Here is a 27261-nt window from a genome sequence, read left to right on the forward strand (position 1 = left end):
GGCGGGCCTGGTCCTCACCCTTCCTCCTCCAATCTGGGGGAGGACAAGAAGATGGTGTTTACCCTTGAGGCCACCAGGCACAAGTGAGGTCATGGGCTCTTCAGATGTGTGGCCGTGATGAGCCCAAGGGGACTAAAGCCTCATTGTTCCTCCACAGATGGAGGGTGGGGTGGGGGAGGGGAGAATGAGGCCAGGCTTGGGTTCAGCAGCTCCTTGTTGGGGGACAGCATTTGCTTCACCCGTGCCTCTGAGCTCGGTCCCCTCCTTCGGCTGCCTGGTGATGGCTGCCTTCTGCCCAAGGGTCCCACACTGAGCCCCATGCCCATTCCTGAGACGGGGTCAGTGCCCAGATGCCAGCTTTGAGACAATTAGGTTGTAGCCTTTCACAAGGACATGACAAAACAGGGGGCTCCTCATGAATCAGTGGGGAACCAGACTCACATTTGTGACAACGGTCTCATACCACCTGCCAACCCCCAACGAGACAGGACTCACCTGGTAGAGCACAGTGGCTCCAGATTGATGGCTTCCGGGTCCTCAGGCTCCTCAGTCAGCTGGGGACATGGATGCTCTGTCGCTGTCAGCAGATGGATGACCCAAGTAAATCTCTTACTCTCACGGGTCCCAGCCTACCAGGAACTCACGGGCCCTCCACTTTTCATTTCCCCGCCTGATGACCACAGGCGACTTGGCACCCGTGAGCACATAAAGACCCAATCATTTATCGTTATTTATTTACTTAAAAAGCACTTATTAGAAACCTGTTTGCCCGCAGCAAATCTACAGAGAAGTCAGGCGAATATTATGCAGCCTCTGCACTGTCCCAGGATGGTCGCCAGGAGCCAGATGTGGCGATTTAAAATAATTGAAGTATTGGAGGGTGCAGATACAGGACATTTCCATCATTGGAGAAGGTTCTATTGGACAGCGCTGCTCTAGAAGATTTCCCTGAAACATTTACTTTGTCTTCTAGGGCAAGATATCAAGTCCGATGGCTTCAGCATCGAGACCTGCAAAATCATGGTTGACATGTTGGATGTATCCTTTAATGTGGTCTAGAGAGAAGGGCTGAAGGGGCTGGAAACTTCGCTCTAGAAGGGTTCCAGCACGCTGCCCTTTAGCACGGCTGCTGTGCCAGCTTGCTGACTTGTGGTAGGACTGTGGTCAGCGCGGACCTCCCTTCCCAGGGAAGCATGAGACACTAGAGATGAGGGAAAAGGAGATGCTGCGCGTCCTGGCCACCTCCGCGGGCTCCAAGTGCAGGTCGGCCAGCATCCCTGGGCCTCGTGCAGGAAATTTCTGACAGCGCCCCACCATCCTCCGCCTGAAGCAGCTCAGATTTGTTTCCTGAGGGACAGTCTTTCCACTATTTCCTCTAGGGAAATATTCCTTAAACCGTGATATTTCCGATGTGAACCTGCTTCCTCTGGTCACGATTTCCTTCTTGATTCGTAGATCCGGGGCCCACCCGCCATGAGCATCCTCCTCCTTTGCTCTGGCTCCTTCCAGGCCACCCACCTGGCCCTGAGGCAGATGAGCATCCGTTTCCCCCTTGTTCCCGACACTCACCGAGGAGTGCTGGCCAGGGACGGGCTAAGCCTCTAGACAGTTTTATCTTGTGGGCTCACAGCACCCACCGTGTAGCTCCCCCCACAAAAAGCCTCTGAGAAATACTCCAAATAGGGCTCCCCAAATCAGCAAGGGGCCAGGCATCGGAAGCCCTCTGCAGCCCCCTGAATATCATGTGACAGCTCGTTTTTAGCAGGGTCTGGGGTCCTCCCACAGTACCCCCAGAGCAAACAGTAAGCGGACTCAGGGGGAGCCAGCAGGTCCGTATCTGGCCCTTCCTCCTGCCCTTAGACACAGGTTTGACCAATATAAACAGCTAGAAAAGGGTCTTTCTGCAAAGCTCCTTGTGAATATGCTGGTTCCCAGAAAGTCCAGTGGGGAGGACAAACCAGGTGACCCTATGCCGCGTGAACCTGGAGCTCCCCTTAACTGAAGGCAGTTGGATGGGACTGGGAAGCTGGGGTTGAAGGAATTCTACATTCTTTGGACGAAGATTCAGAAATACCAAGTAAGAGCCCAGGAGGGCGCGCGGGCGGGCCGGGGGCTCAGGAACGTGCTGCGTGTGTACTTCTGGAGGCAGCAACTCCTTACGGGGGGGGGGCAGTTCCAAGAGGGTGGGGATTTCACCCGTAACGGAGCTCAGGGTGAGAGAAGACAGGTGAGCCAACGCAAGCAGAAAGAACAAGGACTTCGCAACTTGTGTCTACTCCCTGCCTTTGTCTCATTATTGACGGGAAATGGGGTCATCAAAAAGCCACCCCCAGAAGTGTTCTGAAGAAGCTGTGTAGCCTCTTGTCTGGATTTTGAGAGCTCAAGGACAAAAATTACATAGAGGATAAGATGGGCCCAAGGCAGTTGGCCAGATGATTTGATGGGCATATTTACAAACTAGCTCACAGAGAGGCAAAATACTATTAGCCATTTGAGGCAGAAACCTGGGTGATTCCTCTCAGGCCAGACTAGAGGCCCGGAGCTGGGAAAACTTCCTGCCCACTCAGCGCACGGCACAGAGGGAACTTGCCCCCTACCCTGCTCCAGGCCATGGTTTTATAACTATTTTGTGTGTTCCAGAAAATTTACCGGGAAATCGACGTGGACAGGTCTGGGACCATGAACTCCTATGAGATGCGGAAAGCATTAGAAGAAGCAGGTAAGAGTTTGTGACAGTGTTTTCTTCTTTCGTTTTATCTGTAGAATGTATGAATACGTATTCTATACAATCCAAAGTGGTATGCCATGTGAAATCAAGTAGGTGCTGGCTCCATACAGACGACGTTCTTTTCATTCCCCTTGTAAAGACTTAGTGGAAAAATAAACTGCAGTCCAGGATGCTCTGCCTTCTAAACCTTCTCGAATCTAAGTTTCCTTCTGAGCAGGCTGGTAGGTCAAGCAGGCAAGGCCATTCTCAAACAGACTCCCCCCAGCGCCTCTGTTTGGGTGCAGGGTTGGTTGGGCAGAAATGGGATCAACTCCACACTTGGGTAAGTCCCTAGCAGAAGGTGCTATCAAGAAAAGGGACACAAGCTGTGGGAGAACAGCAGCGTGGGAGAGTGGTGTGCTCTGAGGACAAACATGACCACAGGAGTTTGTTCATTTTATTATTGGAATGTAATACGGCAGCAGAGACCCCAAATAACTGACCTAACCAAGATACACCCTCCTCTCACATAATCCAAGCTCAAGCCATCCAAGCCCGTGCCTCCTGCTGTCATGTCGTGTCACCAGCCTTAGAGTGTTGCCCTTATATGAGGGACCTAGGGTGGCCCGCCACCACAACCATGTTCTGGCAGTGGGTCGACAGAAGGAAAGAAAGGTGGACTCCTTGCCTTTTTAAGGGCACACATCAATCTACACACGCATCCCCAGCCAGAACTTTGTCACAAGGCCCCAGGTGGCCGCAGTGGAGGCTGAGAAATGCAGTGCTGATTCTAGGCAGCCATGGCCCATTAAAAATTCTGTTACTATGGGAAAAGGGAGAATTTATATTAGTTTACCATCAACAGTTTCTGCCATACACATCCAGGAAGAATCTAGTCTCCCAGATGATTCAGAGCTAAACGAACAAACAGAAAAGGAAGGATGGTTGACAGCATGAAGCCAGCAGCGTGACCATGGAGGTGGGGACAGGCAGGAAAATCTTACATGTTGGTCAGTAAGGAGGCAGGCAGGCTGATGGCAGACAGCTCGGAAACAGAAGCGACGGCAGAAGGCACTGGCTTTGCAAAATAAAACCAGCCTCACAGAAGAGCAGCCAGGGGACAAAAGCAATTATAACCATAGCATAAATTGCCACATCAGCCCCCTAGCCCGTGAAGAGAGCCCCAGGGTGCCAGCTCACACTCAGAATCGGTTTGCCTGTTCGTTTCACTCCAGGTTTCAAGCTGCCCTGTCAGCTGCACCAGGTCATTGTCGCTCGGTTTGCAGATGACCAGCTCATCATCGATTTTGATAACTTCGTTCGGTGTTTGGTTCGACTGGAGACGCTATTCAGTAAGTGGGTGCTTGGGGAAGCCCCATTCGGTTCTCTCGGGATTCACACGGCCTGCCTTTCCCCAGGGGTGCTGTCATCCGAACCAGAGACGTGTCTGTCCAGTCGAGAATGAAAATCCTTTAATTTGGGGGAGGAGGGAAGAAATAATAGCTTGTGACATTCAATGAAATCAGCTGCCATATCAGGCAGGAGGATAATGTGGTCTCTGTTTCAGCTCACTCACTGATGACATCCTCTTTGTCACTCCACAGAGATATTTAAGGAGCTGGATCCCGAGAATACAGGCACGATACAGCTCGACCTCATCTCTGTAAGTCAGCGGCTCCTAAGGGGATGGGGGAGGGGGAACATGGGCTGACTGACCTGCTTTCTAAAGCTTTGCTTTAAGACTCTTTTGGTCTGTCGGGGATAGGCCTGTAAATGGTTATAAGATCCCGCAATGCACTTTTATTTGCCGTTTGTAGTTTGCCAACTACCTATTGATTCTCGAGTCCACAAAAACACAGCTGGTCCCTCCTCCCATGAGCTTTGCCTTGAGTGCAGCACAAGGTTAAATAAGCAGAGAGCGGCTGCAAGATCCCTCATAGAAAAATGGACTGATTCACTGGCACGGGAGAAGGTGCTTCTAAAGAAAGCCTTTGGATGAAACTCCAGTGGGTTTTGGGAAGATCTGTCATTCTTAGAACAGATCTACCAAACATGCTTTCTGAGCACATTCCTTTTCTCTCCCTCCTCCCCCTTTGAAATAAAACTAACAATAATAAATAAGCTCGCCGTATATAATTACCGTGCCCATGTGTCTGGCACCCCAGCAAGACGCACCTCTGAAATGGTCGTCAGTGCAAATAAAGTTGGTTGACCAATTCCACAAAAATGCGAAGCGTGAAATGTTCTCTTGTCCTCCCGATGACAGGAAGTTCTCTTGCTTCAAAGAAAGAAGCCAGCTGGGTTATCCTTCCAGTAGCACCTGGCTCCAGTCTACACTTCCTCTCTACTCCGGGGAACTGAGCTTGGAGCGGCACAGGCGACAAAGGGCTGGGTTGGGTGGCCAGCACCGGGTGGGAATGGCAAGGTCCCCATGTACCAGAGGAGCCAAGTGGTAGGGACAGGCATGAGACCCTTGCAAGTCTTCCCTTGAATTCTGAACTCAGGAGGAAGCCAGCCGCTAAATCCACTCTGCTATTATGCATTATAAGGTACCTTTAGTCAACTGAGAATCTATTTTAGCTGGTTACAAATAACACTAAGTTGCTTAAAACTCTGTGTAGCCTAGGAAATATCCCTACCCTGACATTACAATCTAAGCTAGAGGCAATACAATTGTGCCTTGAAATTTGCCATATGGTTAAGTTCTGGAAACGCTAACCCCTTCATCATTCTTGCTGGGTATCCTGTTCCTCCCATTTCCTGAGACGCGTCTCGCCCACTGGCTTTCCCTCCTGTTCTAGGCCTGCCTTTCACGGGTCCCTGGAGACCCACATCTTTGCGACTAGTCTTTGCTAAGGACGAGCAGTGTCAAGAAAATGTCCCCTTCAGTTGGCAGCGATTTCAGCCCCGACTGCAGGTTCCATCACCGGGGAAACTTTGCAGAAGTCCTGCTGCCCAGGCCCAGCCCTGACCGATTCAATCAGAATTGGATTTAAAGTTCCCAGATGACTCCAATACAGAACTGAGCTTGGAAACCACTAGTTGAAGGCGTGTCCACACCTCATGACAGTTCTGCTGTGACACTCTCGGACAGAGACAGGAAAATGCGAATTCTTATGTCTGAGTTTCACGTGTCATGCATGTCAGTCAACCCCATAATCAATTCATGACCTCCTGATTCCAATAACACATACACCCCTGGCCCATAAAAAGCTAGACTCAGGGAGAAAAATGTGAGTTAGTGCACTGATCTCTCTTAACCCTTGGTCAGCTTTTCTGGTACAGCCATCAGCCTTTCAGAATAATCTACAGGTGCTTAAATAGCCTTCAGTTTTAAAATTGGTCGCTGAACCGTTTTTTTTTTCTTCCTCACAGTGGCTCTGTTTCTCGGTCCTTTGAAGTCATAACTAATCTGCCTGAAGACTTCTCAGGAAAGAAGATCAGCCAAGGACTCAGCTTCCACAGAGAAACTTTTTATCTGGACCTTGAAATGATGGGAACATTTACTTAGACTGCTGATTATAGTGGGAAATAATCATACTATTTGAGATAGCAGAACTTTCAGATATCCAAGTAAAAGATTTGCATATTATTACAATAAAGACAAGTGATCGCTTAAGATTTGATAAGCTCAAAAAAAGCTTTAAAGCTGTAAATAGGATACACTTTTTACTTTTACACACTTCCCTGTTTATAGCAATATTAAATCAGGAAAAAATGCAGGGAGGTACTTAATAGCTGCACAAACATTAGGGCAATCCCAAAGGACACGAGGCCCTTGCTGGGCATATTTTTAAAAAGCAACTTCCAGTTTAAAGCTGCAGCTGTGGCATTTACCAGACAGCCATTTGGTTTAACCAGATACCAAGGGAACGGGTTACCATTGCCCTTAAGCAAAATGGAAAATGATGCTCCACAAAGTAATCTTGCCAAGGCATCAAGAGTCCAGGAGAGCAAGCACACCTCTGGCACTTGGATTAAACAAGACAGATTTTATAAAATTCCTTGGTTAACAGTAAGTTGTTCTCCTTAAACTCAAGTCTTTGAGCATGTCTGGTCTTACACGCCGAGTGTTATCCATCTTGAAGAGACTCTACTCTTGGTCAGCTGAAGCAGGACACTGAAACCAGGTGTCCAGCTTGCAAGCCAATCGTGATGAGAAACAATGAGCCATCTGCTGCCTGCCTCGAAACTTCGTGAACGTCACCATCTCTGCTGTCCGTGCATGGAGTCGGGGGGACATTGCATAGGGAGTACCTGTGGAAACCACCCAAGCTTGTTTCCGGGCTTCACTTTGGGGAAAATGCTAGCAATGTTATAAAAATATTGCCTTGTTGCCTTATCTTTCCAAACGTACTGTTTCAATAAAGAGTCGCCCAGGCAGTGGCATGCCGTGCTGTCCTTCCTGGGGGGGGGCCTGGTGGGTGGGTTATGAGCACACCCAGTTACAGCCTGCGTCCCCTTCCACAGGGTGTGCTGCCTCTGCAAACCCCCGTAGTGGGAGGAAAAGGCAGCTTCCCCATCATTTCAATGTGGAACTATAAACATTTATAAAAATCCAATTCAGAAGCTCTGATAATTGACCAAAAAATGGGCGTGGCTGTAATTTCCACTGCTTGCTGGTCTCCTAAGGAGCCACAGGCAAGGTCCCTGCTCACCGGCCACCTAAACGTCACTGTGGCTGACTCCTGCTGGTGTGGGGGACAAGAAAGGGAGCCGAGACGACGGGCAGAGAAATCACTGGTCTGCTGTTGGTGATCCTTGAGGAATCATTAAAAAAATGGGAACAATGTAAGATGACTTGAGCTAGGTAATGCCAGCTTAAGACTTCATGAAAAGAAAGGAAGATGGATTTCCCCAATTCAACTTGAACGAGTTTAAGTTCGTCCTGGTGCCCCACTGCTGTCTGAGGCCCAGTAGGTGGCAATCCCCTGGGGGATGAGATTTTTCTGATTCAGCAGCACAGGCTTTGGGCTAAGAGTGAGATGTGGGGAGTGACTCCAGACTGAAGCAGCACGGGCAGTGTGGCCAGGGGTTGGGAGGTGGAGGGACACGCAGGCCCCTCCCAACCCGCGGGGCTGCTCCAGACCTTTCCGGCAGCGCTGGGTGCCCTGCCCCTGCTGTGGCACTTTAATCTGTAGAGCTGAACTAGGTCACCACTTCTTAAAAGTCTATTTTAGTCACAGTATAAGAAATAAAGTGAAAATAAAAAGATAAGGTACATGCTTATCATAGCAAATGTAGAAAAGACTGGAAAAGAGAATTATCAAGTACTCTGAGTTCTCCCACATAATAAACATTTGCCAATGCCTATTTTACAGGGGAAAAAAAAATGACCAACAAAGCACATCCCCTCGACTTTCTGAGCCTGGAGGAAGTCCCAGACCCTAACCCCTCACTGCCTCCTTGCCCCCAGCCCGTGAAGGAAGCCCCCCGAATCTCTGCTCTGAGTCCCAGTCTCAGGCCTATCCAGCCCCCTCGTGTGTCTTCAGTTCTTCCCTCCACAGGGTCTAAGCAGGCCTCAGTGCTCCCCACACTGCGAAGCGCCCTTACACCCTCCCCCCCTCCGTCATCCAGACAGCTGTCCTGCTGGACCCTAATTCTGCCTTTCACAGGGTCCCCTCCACCCTCTGCAGTCCAGCTAACGGCCCGCCCACGCTCCTCAAACAGCTGCTCTTTAGGATCGCCACTTACCTCCTGGTGCCGGATCCTACTAGCACGGACCAGCCCTTACCTTCTGGGTTCTCTGCCAGCCTGCCCCCCATGCCCTCTGCGCTCTGCCCCCAGGGATCCCGCTCTCTCGTGTGCCCCCGCTGTTCCTCCCCTAGTTAAAATCCCTCAGTGGCTCCACTGTCTTCAGGCTCTGAGCACAGCTGAAATTTACAGGTCATCCTCTTGGGCAGAGTCCATTCCTCAGCTGCCTTATTCCTCCTTTTCAAAACTCTAAAAATTCTGCTATCATAAAGATGTGCCTATGGCATCAATTACAATACACAAGAACCGGAAAACAGCCGTTAAGTTCAACGTTAGAAACACTGGACACACTGCAAGACAGATATTGTGCAGCCATTAAAACTCAGGTCTATGATACAGTGTCAGGCATAAAATAGAATATGGACTTGCTTAAACAGTAAACTCAGCTATGGAAAGAGAAAAAGCACAGACAAAACTAGGAGGAAACATGCTCGAATGTTAATGGCGGTTGCCTCTTTTTTTGTTGTTAGTGCTGTGGAGTGGATTCTGACTCCTAGTGACCCTGTGTACACAGAACGGAACCCTGCCCAGTCTTTTTGCACCATCCTCTCATCTTCTGGCACTCTATCACAGTGCTTCTCTACTATTCATGGGGTTTTCATGGCCAATTTTTCCGGAAGTGGGTGGCCAGGTCCTTCTTCCTAGTCTGTCTTAGTCTGGAAGCTCCACTGAAACCTGTCCACCATGGGTGACCCTGCTGGAATTTGAAATCCCAGGGACACAGCTTTCAGCACCCCAGCCACACGCAGCCACCACAGTATAACAAGACAGGCGGGTGGTGTGGTTCCCTGACTGGGACACAAACCTGGGCCACAGTGGTGAGAGCGCCGAGCCTTAACCACTGGACCACAGGGCTGGCTGTGGTGGCCTCTAGTGTGATCCTCTTCTCCTCCTGCTTCATAACCCTTTTCTGTACTTTCAAATATTTCTATAAGGAGCTTTGACATAAGGATCCTCTGATAATAAAACAAGTGAAAAACCAAAAAGGGGGAATAAAAACAAATGATGTTCTAAGTTTAAGATAAGGAAATAAAACAGACGATCAGGGCCGGCCCTGTGGCCTAATGGTTTAGTTCAGTGTGCTCCACTTCCGTGGCCCGGGTTCAGTTCCTGGCACGGACCTACACGGCTCATCAGCCATGCTGTGGCAGTGTCCCACATGCCACAACTGGAAGGACCCACAACTAAAAATATAGAACTGTACCAGGGGGCTTTGGGGAGAAAAAGGAAAAATAAAATATCTTTTAAAAAAACCCAGCTGATGCCATTTTCCTGACTTTCACATCTTCCCTTTTCATCCATTTGTGCAGTTCTTTGTACCTTTGTACCAAGCACCTTCACGGACACTGCTTAGCATGGTTCCCCTCACCTCTCTGAGGGGTGCTGAGGCGATGATATTAAACTCCATTTCAGTTTAGGAAACCAAGTCTCAGCGGGTCCAGTGTCCTGCGCGAGGTCCCGTGATTGAGCAGAAAGTGCGCCAGCCTAGGACTAGAACGCACACATTATCTGCTTCCTATTGCTGCTGTGACGCATCAGCACAGACTGAGTGGCTTACCAACTCTCTTGGCTCTGCAGGTTAGAAGTGCAACACCTGTCTCATCAGGCGAGCTCACTCCCCACCGGAGACTTGAGGAGGATCTGTTTCCAGGCCCACTCAGGCTGGCAGAATTCAGTTCCGTGTGGCTACAGGCCTGAGGTCCCCACTTCCTTGCTGGCTGTCAGCCAGGGGTTCTTCTCAGCTTCCAACTTCCCTGGCTCCCGCCCCCTCCATCTTCAAAGCCAGCAAGGGCAGGACTGGCTGAGTCCACCTCATCCTCCCAATCTCGCTACCCTCCCCCCTGCCTCACCTCTCCGGCTCGGAAGAGCTCACGTGATTACACTGTGCCCACCTGGGAAATCCAGGATAACCTCGCTATTTCAAGGTCAGTTGATTAGTAAACTTAATTAAATCTGAAAAGTCTCCCACAGCAGTGCCTAGATTAGTGTCTGACTGAATAACCTTAGCTATCCTAGCCTGTTCAGGCTGCTATAACAAAACAGCACAGACTGAGTGGCTTACACAACAGATGTTTATTTCTCGCAGTTCTGGAGGCTGGAAAGTCCAAGATCAGGGTGCCACCAGATTCGGTGTCTGGTGAGAGCTCTCTTCCTGGCCTGTAGCTGGTGGTCTTCTTGCGTCCTCACATGGCACAGAGAAAGGGGCCCCTCTGGTCTTCCTCTTATAAGGACGCTAATCCCACCATGGGGGCTCTACCCTCATGTAAACCTAATTACCCCCAAGGCCCTACCTCCAAATGCATCTCATTGAGAGTTAGGGCTCCAACATCCAGTCCATGGCACCAAGGGACAGGAACATGGCGGGAGGGGGTCTTTAGAATTCTGCCTACCACACGTCTTCTGACATTTAGTTCATGTTGTCATTATTTCTCTTTTACTCTGAAAGGCATGAACGTTCTTTCATCTCCCTTTCTTGCTAGGATTTAGCTACTCATAAAAAAGTATAAGTAAAAGTGGTCACTGGTTTTTCATTTGCATCTTCTATTAAATAATACAGTTCCAGGATCTGGATCCAAGATGGCGCCGTGAGTAGTCCTCTTTGTCTCTCCCCCTTCGAGTCTACAATTATTTGGACACTTATCGCTTGACAAAGGATATCCAGACAGCATCTCAGGACGTCTGAGAGACCCACGCGACTATACATCGGAAGGTGGATGGACTTTCCTCCGGGAGGATGTGGAAATAGGTGAAAACTCTCCGACCCCGACGAGCAGCCTAGTACCCGCAAGCGGCTTTCTTCCAACGGACGCCCCCAGAGGATCTACACACATCTAGGGCAGGAGCAAGCACACAACAGAGGAGCGACGGTGGAAACAGGTGACCAGAACCCTACCTAAACCCCCCACAATTACTCCTAAATGCAGAGGGAAACTTTGGAGTTGCACACCTGAGCCCACGGGGAGAGTCTCTCGCCGCCATTGGCGGGGAGTCCCCGCCGGGTGTTCGCGGCGCCCGGAGGGTCCCAGAGAGAGTCGCTGAGGGTACGGAGGTCTCCCAGCTGCCGTTGCCCGCCCCGTGGAACTAGGGATTGCCAGAGATCTCGGAGAGGACCAGGGCTGGGGGAAGTTTCAAAGGCCGGCTCTGCGACCCGGACGGGAAGCCCCGGAGTTCCGCCCGGGCAGCAGACAAAACTCTCTGTCTGCCATTAGCAGAGGGGCCACGCCGAGCATTCACAGCTCCGGGAGAGGCCCGGAGAGAATCCCAGAGGGCGGGGCGACCCCCAGCTGCCGTTGCCCACCCCATGGGACTAGGGATTGCCGGAGATCTCGGAGAGGACCGGGGCTGGGGGAAGTTTCAAAGGCCGGCTCTGCGACCCGGACGGGAAGCGCCAGAGTTCCGCCCGAGCAGCAGACAAAACTCTCTGTCTGCCATTAGCAGAGGGGCCACGCCGAGCATTCACAGCTCCGGGAGAGGCCCGGAGAGAATCCCAGAGGGCGGGGCGACCCCCAGCTGCCGTTGCCCCCCCCTTGGGTCTAGGGATAGCCGGAGATCTCGGAGAGGACTGGGGCTGGGGGGAGTTCCAGAGACCCAGCTTCGTAGCCTAGGGGGAAACACTACAGGCTCACAGCAGCCTTAGGGAAAGCCTCTGCACAGCACCAGTAGAAGGCACCCAGCCACCAGCCACAAGGCTGGAAGACCCCAGGGCAAAAGCAGCATAGCTAGGTGAACTAACCACAGACTGTAGAAGATGCCAATAGCTCTCCTACGACCCATAGAGGACAAGCGAGATTTTGTGGGTGCCGACAGCAACGGAGCTACAAATATAAGTGATCCCACCCCTGGCCGCTGGAAAAGCCCATAACACCGTTGCAGACCCCAAGGAGAGAGCACATCTAGGTGGGCTGCAACAGTAGGCACCAGCAGCCTGAAGCCCCCCTGTGACGGCCCCCACAGAAGAGGAGGGAATCCAAAGGGCCACTGTGGCTACGACGAGGGGCCCAGGCCCAGTTAGCAACTGCAGACAGGGTTCCTGGTTGGTGCAGTATAAACAGCTGCTCCCCCACCGCAGCAGCTGAAACAAGTGAAAGGAGCAACTAAACTCTATCTCCATGCGGAGGCACAAATCAACAACATCAAGCAATATGAAAAAATACATTAAATCTCCAGAACAGAAAGAAAGTAACAAATACACAGAAAACAATCCCAAAGAAAATGAGATATATAACCTAAATGATGATGACTTCAAAACAGCCATCATTAAAATTCTCAATGAGTTAAGAGAGAGTTCTGACCGTCAACTCAACGAGTTCAGGAGCTATGTCACAAAAGAGTTTGATACGATAAAGAAGAACCAAACAGAAATATTGGAAATGAAGAACACAATAGAGGAGATTAAGAAAAATCTAGATGCTCTGAACAGTAGGGCCGATAATATGGAGGAAAGAAATAGCAATTTGGAAGATGGCAATATAGAATTGCTGCAGGCAGAGGAGGAGAGAGAAGCAAGACTAAAAAGAAATGAAGAAACTCTCCGAGAATTATCAGACACAATTAGGAGATGCAATGTAAGGATTATAGGTATACCAGAGGGAGAAGAGAAGGAGAAAAGAATAAAATACCTTGGGATAAACTTAACCAAGGAAGTGAAGGATCTATACAATGAAAACTACAAGACTTTCTTGAAAGAAATTGACGATGACATAAAGAGATGGAAAGACATTCCTTGCACATGGATTGGAAGAATAAACGTAGTTAAAATGTCCATACTACCTAAAGCAATATACAGATTCAATGCTATCCCAATCAGAATCCCAAGAACATTCTTCACAGATATTGAACAAACAATCCTAAAATTCATATGGGGCAACAAAAGACCGTGAATTGCTAAAGCAATCCTGAGCAAGAAAAACAAAGCCGGCGGAATCACAATCCCCGATTTCAAAACATACTACAAAGCTACAGTGATCAAAACAGCATGGCACTGGTACAAAAACAGGTCCACAGATCAATGGAACAGAATTGAAAGCCCAGAGATAAAACCACACATCTATGGACAGCTAATCTTCGACAAAGGAGCAGAGGGCCTACAATGGAGAAAAGAAAGTCTCTTCAACAAATGGTGCTGGGTAAACTGGACAGCCACATGCAAAAGATTGAAAATTGACCAGTCTTTTTCACCACACACCAAAATAAACTCAAAATGGATCAAAGACCTAAAGATTAGGCCTGAGACAATAAGTCTTTTGGAAGAGAATATAGGCAGTACACTCTTTGACATCAGTTTCAAAAGAATCTTTTCGGACACTGTAACTCCTCAGTTGAGGGAAACAATAGAAAGAATAAACAAATGGGACTTCATCAGACTAAAGAGCTTCTTCAAGGCAAGGGAAAACAGGATTGAAACAAAAAAACAGCTCACTAATTGGGAAAAAATATTCACAAGCCACTTATCCGACAAAGGGTTAATCTCCATAATATACAAAGAACTCACACGGCTTAACAACAAAAAAACAAACAACCCGATCAAAAAATGGGCAGAGGACATGAACAGACATTTCTCAAAAGAAGATATGAATATGGCCAATAGACACATGAAAAGATGTTCATCATCGCTAATCATCAGGGAAATGCAAATCAAAACTACACTAAGATATCACCTTACACCCGTTAGATTGGCAAAAACATCCAAAACCAAGAGTGACAAATGTTGGAGAGGTTGTGGAGAAAAAGGAACCCTCATACACTGTTGGTGGGAATGCAAACTGGTACAACCACTATGGAAAACAGTATGGAGATTTCTCAGAATGTTAAAAATAGAAATACCCTATGACCCAGCCATCCCATTACTGGGTATCTATCCTAAGAACCTGATATCAGAAATCTCAAGAGTCCGTTGCACCCCTATGTTCATCGCAGCATTATTTACAATAGCCAAGACGTGGAACCAGCCTACATGCCCAGAAACTGATGATTGGATAAAGAAGATGTGGTATATATACACAATGGAATACTACTCAGCCATAAAAAAAGACAAAATTGGCCCATTCACAACAACGTGGATGGACCTCGAGGGTATTATGTTAAGCGAAATAAGCCAGTCAGAGAAAGACGAACTCTATATGACTCCACTCATAGGTGGAATTTAGTATATTGATATGGAGATCTGATCGGTGGTTACCAGGGAAAAGGGGGGGTGGGGGGAGGGCACAGAGGGGGAAGTGGTGTACCCACAACATGACTAACAAAAATGTACAACTGAAATCTCACAAGGTTGTAATCTATCATAACATTAATAAAAAAAAAAAAGTAAAAAAAATAATAATAATAATAATACAGTTCCACTAAGCAAAACGGGTTCTAAAACAATTCACGAACTTGGTAACAAATTAATAAAACAATGTGGAGACGTTGTCCCTGTAAGTTTTCATCCCACAAATCAATGTATAACTCTATGAAAAACATGACATAAAATGAGGACACATGAGGGGCTTGCTCGGTGGTGTAGTGGTGAAGCTTCCATGCTCCGCTTAGGCGGCCTGGGGTTCGCGGGCTTGCATCCCAAGGCCGGACCTACTCACTGCTCATCAAGTCATGCTGTGACCACATCCCATATATAAAAGAGAGGAAGACTGGCACAGATGTTAGCTCAGGACCAATCTTCCTCACCAAAAAAAAAAAAAAAAAAAAAAAAATCAGGACAGTGGAACAGTCTGAGGCTTTATGTAAGTACAAGTTTCTATCACCAGGTGCCCTAAGATCTTTTTTTTTAAAAAAAAAAGCTTAATTCTCTATCAAAGACTACCACAGAACTCATGAATTGCAAAACAGTTTTCTGTAAGCAAAGAAATACTTCTTACATTTAAGCATATGGCTGGTAAAGAAGTATTATTTTTCAGCTAAGAAACCCGAATGGCTTGTGAACTTTAAACAAGGCTGTTAAATGACATCAAAAACTAAAACCAGTAAAAGGCTAGAGTCAAAAAGTTTAATTTTATTACAATTGTTTTTAAAGGCAGCTATGATCTTGACAAATATTATGGGTAAGTCTATAGGAAGTCTAATTTCTGAGATACAAAAGACAATAAATACAGATTCAAATTCACCCTAAAACAAGATCCTAACTCTAATTTCCTGCAGTGTAGCTTAGTTTCAATATTTCAAATATATGTGTAATTCTGAAGATGCTACAAGAACTCGTAATAAAGTTATTGCTCTCTGACAGCCAGCAGTTCTTCACTGACAATGTACCAGTGTGTGGCAGCTTCGAGGCGTCCCGTGAATCCCGAGGGCCTGCTGGTGCCGGGGGACAATGGGAGATGGCACCATGATGACACTGGTCCTTTCTGGTGGGAGGACAAGTAGAGGGGCAGGTGCTGAAAATCTTCAACTAAGCTGGATGTGAAGCTCATTTCCCAGTAGCCCCAGAAATGGTCCTATTTCTTGTGGAAAGCAGGACTGTCACCGTGCATCTTTCGGAGTGCCACACGGAACACCTCTACCCCAGTGCACAGGCAGCTTACCCCTCAGCTCCATTTCACGGTGCCGAACGTCCTCCACGAACAGGGAATTCTTCAATCCTTCATTTTCTTCCAGAGAACATTCTTCATCGCTTTCAAGTTGCAGTGTCATTAAAATAAGTCTTGTGAATTTTTTGCCAAAAACAATCACATTACTTCTTCTTAGTGATAACAGAGATGAATTCTTCATTAACTCAAGTTCTGTGAAGTTTCAGGCCAAGCTCCTCTGTCTTGGTTTAATTCTTGGGTATAGCTGCAAGAGAGTTTAAAAAATATTTACAGACGTGGGAGTCTAACAAAATTTCAAGAAATACTGGGGGAGAGGGGTTGATGTCACAAGAAAGAAATTAAACTAAAGAAAGAACTCTTTCTGCCCCGGGGAGCCCCAGGGCTGCCTGAGTACACAGACTCACAATTAACAACTCTTCCAACCAGCTATCTGCAAGGACATTCAAGAGCCGCAGGGGTCTCTCAATGGTGACAATACCATGGTGCAGTGACACAAAAATCCACTATGGTTCTAAGCATTAACACAATCAGCAGTTTGTTGAACCATAAATCAAGTCTAACAGGAACCACAAACTTCTAAATGTGACTTGCAATGTGCTATAGGTTCCAGCGTCAGGGGCTTTCATCCCAAGGGCAAAGATAAGAGATGCAAGTGTCTTTCAACTCTATTCTCAATGGACATAACACGGTGTCGTGGGACTTGAGGCTCTCAGGAACAAAATGTCACAGACTAAAAGTCTACGGATTTAAGGAAAGATACGTGGAGGCTTTTGTTTTAGGATTTTGTGGTTCTGTGTTTTCTATAACAAGAGCTGGAGAGGAGAGGTTTGTGAAGGCTGCAAGATGCCCAGTCTTGAAGCCAAGAGTCAGACTAGTAATTCAACTGGCAAACTGAACAGAAACCCTTCTCGCTCTCTTCCTGCTCCTTAGACAAAGGGAAAAAAGGTTTACTGAAAGAAAGCAGCCAGACTTCAGCCAGACTGGACACTAGCTGGTGGGTCGATGTTCTCTAAAGGATTATTTTTCTCACTGAGAGAAGATATTTACCCAACACAATTTTCTAGGCTCCTGAAATTCAATATTCCCACAATGTCCTTTTTTTTCTTAACCTCAAAAGAAAGCAAAAATTAAGTTGTGTAGAGGCCACTTCTACCTAGAAAAGCTTTCCAAAAGACTAAGAATATTTAAGCGTCAGATTAAAATAGAAATCTTTAGTCCAATCTGTAGATTCCGGCACCTTCCAAGAGCCAAATGCACAAGACAGAACTCAGTCTGTGACCAACTGCTTCCACGCTTGGGCACGAACAACTCCCCCCACACGTCATCACCCACAGGACCTCTCTATTAGAAACTAAAACGAAGGACTCAAGCAAGCAACGAGCTCTAAGAGGCAGAGCTTTTCCCAGATGAGAAACTATACAGAGCAAAAGTGCCCACTTGCCATTCATGTTCCTCGGAGAAGGGAAGTGGCTCATACTGGAGGTGACACTCCTCTGGTGCCAGAGGCTTCACAGAAGCAAACGAGGGTGCCTGCGAGGGAACGACTTTCACATTTCTACTGTCGTCTGGGAACGTGAAAGTTCTCTTAAAGCCTCTGGAGCCTGATTTTTTTCACTTTCGTTATTCTTTATAGTTTATATCAGGATCACATGAAGACTCTACACCCTATTTCAGCACTGGGGTTAAATGTCGCTATCAGGAAGGCGGCGGTTGGGGCGTGATGAAGTCATTTACCCCGCACATCAGACAGACAACAATGGAGAAGGAAGAGTCAGGAGGGGGAGACGCAGGGCAGCAGCCAGCCAGCCAGCCAGGTCGCAACACTGCAGTCACTTTAACCAGGTCCCCAGAGGGCAGAGCCCGAGCGGGGGACACTCCCGGCAAGATCTGGTGCGGGCCCGAGGCGAAGCTCTGTGGGGACCCGAGCACGCCTGCCCGACGGCTGAGGGTGACACCAGTAAAAACAGCTCCCGTCTGCGCGATGTGCCACTCCGGCTTTATCCTCACAGCCATCTGAGGGGGCAGCCTGCTCCAGCGCCCCCACCGTCCTCCTGGGCCCTGGGCACCCAGCGCCCACGTGTGCAGGGGGCTCTGAAGTGACGTGGACGCTGGTGTCCCAACTGGATGCGCCCGCTGGGGGCTGCATCGGCCCGTCCCTCCCTCGCTCTCCTTACTTCCCCCTCAACGGCAGAGTCTGCAAGCACCTGTACCTTTAAACTTTTATCTCGGGCTCTCACCTACCCCATCACTTCTCTCCTCCCTCCCACACGTGCGGCAGGCCCCCCGCCTCACACATGCGACCCGGTGAGGGAAGACTGGAAGCTGGTGAGGGAAGACTGGAAGCTGCGCGAGAGCCAAACGCAAAGTCTTGACAGAGCTTATTCCGCTGTCCTTCCTCCATCTGACCACAAGGAGCCTCTTCCCTGGAAATACGCCTGAGAGTCTTACCTGATAGCGCAGTCCCTTTGCAGTAATATAGAGGTGTTATTGGTTTCTACGTGTCAATACGATTTTATGAAAATTAACATCAAATAGTAGGAAAAAGCAAAGAAGCCTGTCTTCAGTGCCCGATTCAAGCTCTCTACCAGATTTGAAAATCCTAATTTAAACAAACTGAAAATTTATTTCAAACGTCATGAGCTCAATTCCTATCAACTATGCAGTTATCTTTATTCTATTTATAAACGCAGACAGGATGCCCGTCCTCTACTGACCCTACAGGAATCACTGAAAATGTGGCTTCAAGTCTCAATCTACAACTAGCAAAAATGTAGAATTCCGTATCTCAGTGACAAGGGGCAGCAGGGCGCACTGGATCCATAACACACAGCAGTTTTCACACAGCCCGTCTCGACACGCAGGAAAACCTCCCAGTGTGGGATACTCACTCCCAGCAAATTGCGTGGCACGTATCCTTCCTTCTCGTTGAGGCGCGCCCACCACCACTCGACCTCCTCCTCGTCTTCCCTGCGGATGATGGTCATGCAGTCGCCTTCCTTCATGGGCAGCTCGTCGTCATTCTGAGGCTCATAATCCCAAAGTGCATAAATGACTCCTTTATTCATTATGCCCATTTTCTCCTGAACGCCTAGAATCATGACAGCAAGATACAGCACAGGATACGTAACTCAGAGTACACTCCTCTTAAGAACTTTTAGCTACAGATATAAAACCAAATGAGCAGAATTGGGTAAGTGCTGGAATGTCAGAGCTACTACATTAAATGTTCAGGACATAAATTTCCTGGGGTCAGGGGAGGAGTGGAAGGGACGTACAAAAGACAAGTTAACGTGTGCTATCATCTCTGAACAACTCTTAAAAACTAACAAACACCTCATAAGCAGCTCTTGAAACTAGTCTCACTCAGAATACAAAACTTTTGCAAGCTTAGGAATTAAAAAAGGACTGTTCCATGGGGCCAGCCCAGCGGCACAGTGGTTAAGTTCACGGGCTCCACCTCGGCAGCCCGGGTTCACAGATTCAGATCCCCGGTGCTGACCTAGCGCTGCTTGTCAGGTCACACCGTGGCAGCATCCTACATAAAACAGAGGAAAACTGGCACAGATGTTAGCTCAGGGCCAATCTTCCTCACACACACACAAAAAAACCGTTTGAGTCTAGGATACTAAGAAAGTGAATGAGACGCCAGTTGAATGTCAGCCTACTCCTAAGTGTAATGTCCAGGGAACTCTGGAAACATTTTCATTCTTTACCTAAAACTTAGAGCAGACAGCAAAAGAGCCATAAGTGTTGTGTCTATTAAGTGGCCTCTGCTGATTTCCACATGGGGAAAGATAAAAGAAAAAAAATTATAAATGTCATAATGCAGAAAGAAATATAGCTAAATGTTTTAAACATGATATAAAATCTACATCTAGTCAAATATAAAATAATGAGAACTAGAATTCTAAGACACTGAAATCCACAAACTAGGGCAGGAAAAACCCTCGAATGTCCACCTCTCACCAGAGGTAACAACAGATTTACATATTAACTGCTACTGTAAGTGTCGCTGAGCTCCATTCGACCTTCCCACCCCACGGGCACTGCTAATAAGGAAGAGCTGTCATCCCCGGGCGGGCAACAGGAGGAAAGCAGAGAAGAGGGAAAGGAATTCAGCAATAAGGTCCTGAGCAATTCAGAGTTCATCATTATTTTCACTTCTGTGTTTTTCAGAAAAGCCAGGAAAATATCTGTTTGCCTTTTGAATAGTTAGGTTTTTCAATTTATGAGAAACACTGAACTATTCATTATGAACTTATTATTCCCACATCAATTAATGTGACGTGTCAGTCTGTCTCTCTCTCTCACACGCTGGGGGAAAATGAAACAAGAAATGACATTGTTTTTTAACAAAAGAAGGCTCTGCCAATCTACAAGGTGAGGTTTCCAGTAATGGGGACAAGTAAATTTCCAACTGTCCTGTTTAAATAAGACAGTCCAGGCACGACAGCTAGATCCACAAGGACAATGAGGCCTGATATAAGTATAATTCCACCAAGTCTGAAAGCTGGCCAGACTCATCTGTTTGGGATGGGAATGGAGCAGCTGAGAAATTCTGGATACTCTGGTATACCGAAAATAACAACTCCAGTCCCATTTCCAAAAAATCATTAAGAATGGAAGAAAATTTCTTATTTGCTATTTTTCAAACTAAGAGTGACAAATTACTGTTATAAAGTTTTTTTGAGGGACCTAAAAACATGCTCAACGTCACCAGTAATTTGGGAAAGCAAACTAAAGCTACAATGAGATATAATTCCAAATCTACCAAGGGTCAAAGGGAACAGGGAGCAAAAGGACCCCTCTGCTAGATGAGCATCACTGTGACCAGCCGAGTCTACTTCTGGACAGACACCAGAAGATAAGCACAAAAATGGTCACGGTGCCAGCATTGTAACGAATAAGTAAACAAACAACCCAACACCCATCGTAAGTAGATGGAATGGTAAATGTGGTACAGTCGTAAAATGAAACAGGACAGCACAATGGGGAGAAACTACAGCTACGTGCAACAGCACAGACGAACCTCAAAAACAACAACGAATGAAAAAAGCAAGCCACAGGGTCATCAGTGTGATTTATTTTATATAAAGGTCAAAACCAGGCAAACTAAACAATGTTATAGGATTCTCACACAGGTGATATAACTATTTTTAAAAAGCAAGGAATAGGGAGCCAGCCCAGTGGTGGAGTGGGTAAGTTTGTGTGCTCTGCTTCAGTGGCTCAGGGTTCTTCGGTTCAGATCCTGGGCACAGACCTACAACCGCTCATCAAGCCATGCTTGGCAGTGTCCCACACACAAAACAGAGGAACACTGGCACAGATGTTAGCTCAGGAGCAATCTTCTTTAAGCAAAAAAAGGGGCAGACTGACAACAGGTAGCAGTTCAGGGCTGATCTTCCTCACCAAAAAGAAAGAAGCAAGGAATGGCAGATATGCGAAACATAAAATTCAAGGTGACAGTCACCACAGATGTGAGAGGGGTCAACAGGGCAAGGCACCCAGACCATACCAGAGAGCGTGTAATGTTCTGTTTCTTAAGCTGAATACCCGGATGTTCACTGCAGTCAATCTATTAATGTTATTTAAATTGCAAATTTAAGTCAGAAACGCTCTTGATAGACATATTTCATAAATTTAAAAAATCTCTGATCAGAGGTCCCTAAATGTTTTTAAAAATCATATTCCATACTTAGAGCTCAAAATGGCCAATACGTTTAATATAACAAAATATATACTAATATATATTAATTTTAAAAGGTTAATATATCAAAGTTATTCTTTGATCCAGAGTTCAGAACAAAAAAGTAATCATAAATATTCACAATAAATAAAAACTAACAGCTGAGACATGATGAAGAAAACCTGAGTTCATGGTTCTCCCTCTGACCCTGTCCCTTCTCTCGAGCCAGAACAAGCCCAGTGAGCCGGGAAGGGTGGAATGGAGAAGACAGTGGTGACGGCTTTAACCCCAGGGGTCACGTAATCAACGGGCAAAGGAGTTTCTAAGACCTGAGTGGGATGCAGTCCTGGGACCTCCTCACGTGTCTCTGTCTTTCCCCTTCCTAATTCCTCTCAGGCCAAACTAAAAAGAAAAATCAACTTCTAAGCCTCGTAAAGAAAAAAATTTTCCTTGTAAGTACAAATACCAAGCAACATATTTCCATCTAAAACTTCAAGTCCATTCTTGTGATGGACAGAGCTGACGTGATCAGCCAGAATCATAAATGCAAAATCAAGAACACAAAAGAGCCAAAAGATCAACTCTAAAATATGTGCTGTCCTCATTTTGCTTTATGACCAGTTTGATTTAGGAGGAAAATTTGGATCAACCGGATTCTTACACCGACGCTGAATTTCTCCTGGATCATCTTGGAAGGAAGGAGCTCTGTTTACTTATCAGCAAACATACACCATCACTCACTAAGGACTGAAGTCTGAGCCGAGGATCCTTCGAGGGTCAAAAGCCATGGTGACCACTAAGCCAGACATTGCGGCCCTGTCTTTGTAGCTGATGTCCCTGACAATAGCTGTTTCCAGGCATACACACAAAGGCCGCATTAATGTTTGGGATTGAGGCTGCCCTATTTTCAACGCCTAGAACTATGTACGACACAAAAATGTTTTTCTAAATAGTAACAGTACTTTTGGAATTGCTCCCTAGAGAGAGAGGGTAAATTACTGCGGGGATCAATCCGCTGGATTCTAACTCTACGTACCATACAGGAACTGGGAGCACTGCGTGTAGCCTTCCTCCATCTCCTCGCACTTGTCCGCGGCCGTCTGCATGTCGCTGTAGGTCATGGCGAACACGGCGGCTCCCGACTCCACCAGGAACTTGCACACTTGGACGTTGTTACAGGAGGCGGCGCAGTGCAGCGGGGTCCTGTGGGGCAAGACGCAGCAGGGGCTAGAAATGTTTCTCTAAGCTGAACGACACCTGCTGTGACGAGATATCTGTGAAGCGAGTTCTTGAGTCTATCATCTACCACGCCCTTTCTTCTGAAAATCTCTGACAGTTTTTTAAATCAGTTCAACAGAGAAACTTGAGCCCATCGGAGAATTACAGTCACAGAGGAAAATCTCAGAGCACCCAGCTCCCGGGGCGAGGGCGGCGGGGAGGGTGAGAGGAAGCAGGGACATGAGAGAAAGGACGTGCAATTCGTATAATAATCGACAACAGGATAAGACACACTTAGTTCTGTGTTCTGGAGCACCCAGCCTGATTCTTCCCGCCTGAGTAGAGGACGTAACAGTCTTGAAGTTACAGGTCTTCGCTCAAAACATGTGCCTTTAAATAGCTCGTTACCACTACCAATTTTGAAGGAATTAAGTTGTGCATATGACACTCGCTTTATCCAACATTTTTTAAAATCCAAATTGAAGTAAATTGGAAAAAAGCAATTGTCAATTCAATTCGGACCAGCAAAGTGACTATACAATAATAAGCATTTTAATCTATTTTAGGCAACCGGTTAGCAGGAATTTATAAATACGTTACAGAGAACCTTCTCCAGCATCCCAAGTGTTTTATAACGTATAAATGACCCCAGATTAATGCGGAAGGTGTGAGAAGAGCCAGCACCACTGCCAAGCTTGCACGGCGGCCTTGAGAACGCTCGTCAGGCCCGCAGCCCGTGGGATTTCCTCTCTCCACCCTTTTCTTCCCTCTCCTCCTCATTTTACTCACCTTGCCATAAATTAAATTAAAAGTTAAATCTAAATTAAGTTAAAAAAATTGTATTCCCCATCCTCCATCCCAGAACACTATCATCAATAGCACGGAGAATATTACTACAGATTTTTAACTTCATGGTTTTTAACAGTGAAAAGTTATATATACTCTAAACTCTCGATATTAGTGAAACAAGGACGTTATGACACGTTAAGAATTTGATTTGCTTATGCTGTAAAGTTAAACCAAAAAATTAGCCTAAAATATAGAAAGATATAATACAAATGTATATAAATATATATATAAGCCTGAAGGAAATATATTAAAATATTAATGGTGTTTAGCTCTAGATTATGGGGCTTGTTTTCTTATTTCTATTTTGTACATTTTCCACGGTGGGCACATATTACTTTTACAAATATAATCGCTTAAAGTTGCAGCTAAAATGCTTCTTTGAGCATTATTTATAACAAACAAAAAAACTGGAAAACAATCTAAATGTCTAACAAGAGGGAGACAGCCACAATAAACAAATGCAGTCACACGATGGAATATGAGGTGATTTTAAATTAATGTATATGTCTGTGCAACTTGTATGTCTATACCTGTAAATCTGATATTATAGCATAGCTATTTTCCATACTAAGAAAAAAATAGGCTAGAAAATTAAAATACTTCAGTAAATACAGTACTTTTAAAAGAATCCTACATGGAAAAAGTAAATTTTTCGTATTCTTCCCAAAAAGAGCATATAATTTAAAACACTCTTTTTCAAAAAAAAATTACTTTCTATTCTATTACAGTTATCAAGGGGTGACAGTAACTTATTGGGACTTTTATTATTAGTAGTAGTTAATAATAATCCATTGTCCTATGAATAATCATCATTTATAATACTATCTCCTGTGTTTTATGCACACAACAGTTCCACAAAACAGTCAATGAAAAATGGATTCCAGGGTCAAATACATTTGGGAAGGGTTACAAATTCTAATTCCCTCTTGGACACACACCATAGGCATTAGTATATTAAAGACTCTGAGAAGTTTCGGGGGTTGGGGCGACTTTGCTTAAATCAGCAATTCTCAGACCTGCTGAAGCAAGCTAATTAACTGTGCGCCACTTTGTGACATTTCTTATTTCTATTATTTAACTATTAAACTTTTAAAACTCCCTCTGCTTCCAGAGCAGAGTGCGATGCCTGTCACATGAGGACATCACCTCCTCAAACACACCCTCCACGTTTCTCCTTCTGGCTTACATGCAGTGTGAGGACATATACTGACACTCGTTTGCCTTCCAACAGCACCTATGATACTGCTCTTTCCTCGCCCACAGAGCAGATACAACTGAGGTCTGAGTGGAGCTTAAGAGAAAAGCTTACCAGCCATCACTATCAGCCGCGTTCACATTGACACCAAACTGCACCAGGAATTTCACGATTTCGGTGTGACCCGCGCACACAGCATTGTGGAGAGCTGTGATGCCTTCGTCGTTCGGCAGGCTCGGGTCATCAACCTGCAACACCAATGAGAGGGGGGGACCATCATGCACATTTCTTGTCACCTGAACTGTCACTATTAACTGGCACTTTAGGATCAAGAGAACAGAAATAGACTCTTCTGGTATTTTTTTCAAATCATAATTGAGACCTAGAGGGGCCAAGAAAACTATACCAAGAACAATTCTAGAAAGAAGACAGACGGAATAACCACATTAAGCAGGCACTCACTCTAAAAAGGTTTTTTAAAAATTGAAGGCAAAGTACCAGAAACTGTATCCTTATAGCCACTTTCGTTTATTTATCCTCCAACTTCCCACCACAAATTAGTGTCTAGGTAAAAGTTACATTTGCCACGGGAAGGAAAAAAGGTCAACTAAAAATATTTTAAATAGTAGGCTTCTGAAAAGTAGGGACCACGTCCCGTAACTGAACACTAGCACAAACCCACCCATGAGCAATTTTTTAAAAACGGTGATGCTCTCCCGGAGAAGAAAGAATACTCTAGAGGACCCTAGTGAAAACTGAACTTCTGCATCACCAAAAATTTTACAGTCACACCTTGAAACTAGCAAAGCCTGTTTTGGAGCATATTCGAGAGTTCCTTTCTACAACCCACCTCCCAGAAAAGAAAACAGTTTCAAAACACAGTTTCTCTACAGTAGCTTTCTGATGAGAGATTTAAAACACAAGACAAGGTCATATGTAAGAAATTTACTAATTAAGTCATACCTCATAAATAATTCTCTGTACGAGGTCAAATTCTCCCTCCAAAGAGGAATCTAGAAGTAACGCGAGGGGGTTGAATTTCACCCTCATCCCATGAGCGATCCGCTCTGAACCGGTCTTACGCAGGTTTGTCCTCTTGCCCTGCAGAAGAAACGCACAGAAAATTGAGGAGCCTGGGCTAAGCCAGAGAGGCCACATGAACAAAGGGGATGGCCACCAGACCAGCTGAGCTGGCGAGGAACTTCAGAAACAGAGAGCTAGCACGTCTTACTGAAGTTGAACATTATTCAGAAAAGTACCTAAATCGTAACATACAGCCTAATGAATACGCTCACGTAACACAGGCGGAAGAACTTAACTTTATAAAACCCGGCAGAATTTCATTTGGGAATACATTACAGCACAAACTAAATAAGAATATAGATAACCCGCAAGGGCCAGTGGGCTGACTTTCTGTCAAGTACCAAAATGAGCCAAAACTGGTCTTCAGATTGCCTAGCCAACACGGTATAACAAACCTCACACGATTCAACTGGGCGAGAGCACAGCTCAGAATTACAACATTTACTGAACGATTACTCATTCATCCCTCACAAAAACCCTATTATCCCATTTTACAGATAAGGAAACTAGGCACGCAGCCAGTAGACAGCAGGGCTAGAATTCAAATCTAAGCAATCCGGCTTCTTTGGAGCCCTTCCTCTTAACCATTTCAGGACATAAATGCCTCCTCGGGGAGAAAGCATACAATTAAGGTAAACAATAAAGGTTATTAGTCTGTCCAGGATATACCAAGAAGGAATTCTACCAGTCTGAAAATGCTATCACTATTTTATATTAAAAATTCAACTATACTCCAAAGTACACGAGTAGATAATCAAATCTTTCTACATTCTAAAAATAAGTCAGGCTTTAAAAAATAAGGCAAAATTTTAAAAACTAGCTCCAACATCCTATAAAAGTTTTCTTAAACATATGCAACAGTACGAAAACCCCGAGTCACTATGTTGTACACCTGAAACTAACATAGTATTGTATGTCAATTACACGTCAATAAAAAAGAAAAACCCATCCAACAATGTGGAAACGTTTCCTACGGTGTGATATGCTATACAGGCTTCTCTTTATTTTATCTGAGGTATAGAAAACTACTGAATTTTGAAAAACACTAAGTGGCAATCCACATATTTCACAAATATGCAGCGGTTAAAATGCTGTTTCTTGAAGAAAAGAGAAGGCGTGTAAACACCGTACCAATGTGCTAATACGACTCACAGGGGCACAGGGGCACAGCGTGAGCACAGCTGCCACACCCACCATCACAGAAAGTACCAGACAGCGGCTTCTGTTTACTTGAACTAAGAAT

General features: G+C 46.0%; 2 protein-coding genes across 5 annotated transcripts in view; one reads left to right on the forward strand and one right to left on the reverse strand.

Annotated features, from left to right (window-relative positions):
• Positions 1 to 7096, forward strand: part of CAPN2 (calpain 2) — a 58986-nt gene extending 51890 nt beyond the window's left edge. For both annotated transcript variants that reach the window (XM_070501598.1, XM_044762688.2), the window contains 6 exons: positions 974 to 1038; positions 2009 to 2077; positions 2641 to 2719; positions 3943 to 4059; positions 4312 to 4370; positions 6083 to 7096. In XM_070501598.1, the coding sequence (XP_070357699.1) occupies positions 974 to 1038; positions 2009 to 2077; positions 2641 to 2719; positions 3943 to 4059; positions 4312 to 4370; positions 6083 to 6106 (413 nt within the window). In that variant the 3' untranslated portion in view covers positions 6107 to 7096. The remainder of the gene's footprint in view (positions 1 to 973; positions 1039 to 2008; positions 2078 to 2640; positions 2720 to 3942; positions 4060 to 4311; positions 4371 to 6082) is intronic.
• Positions 7097 to 15432: 8336 nt separating this feature from the next.
• Positions 15433 to 27261, reverse strand: part of TP53BP2 (tumor protein p53 binding protein 2) — a 57824-nt gene continuing 45995 nt past the window's right edge. For all 3 annotated transcript variants that reach the window (XM_044762732.2, XM_014838741.3, XM_014838745.3), the window contains exons 14-18: positions 25899 to 26036; positions 25050 to 25183; positions 22710 to 22876; positions 18876 to 19075; positions 15433 to 16231 (exon numbers count right to left, since the gene is read on the reverse strand). In XM_044762732.2, coding sequence (XP_044618667.2) covers positions 16190 to 16231; positions 18876 to 19075; positions 22710 to 22876; positions 25050 to 25183; positions 25899 to 26036 — 681 coding nt within the window. In that variant the 3' untranslated portion in view covers positions 15433 to 16189. The remainder of the gene's footprint in view (positions 16232 to 18875; positions 19076 to 22709; positions 22877 to 25049; positions 25184 to 25898; positions 26037 to 27261) is intronic.

The sequence above is a fragment of the Equus asinus genome, chromosome 30 (assembly GCF_041296235.1).
Source record: "Equus asinus isolate D_3611 breed Donkey chromosome 30, EquAss-T2T_v2, whole genome shotgun sequence".
Taxonomy (NCBI): Eukaryota; Metazoa; Chordata; class Mammalia; order Perissodactyla; family Equidae; genus Equus; species Equus asinus.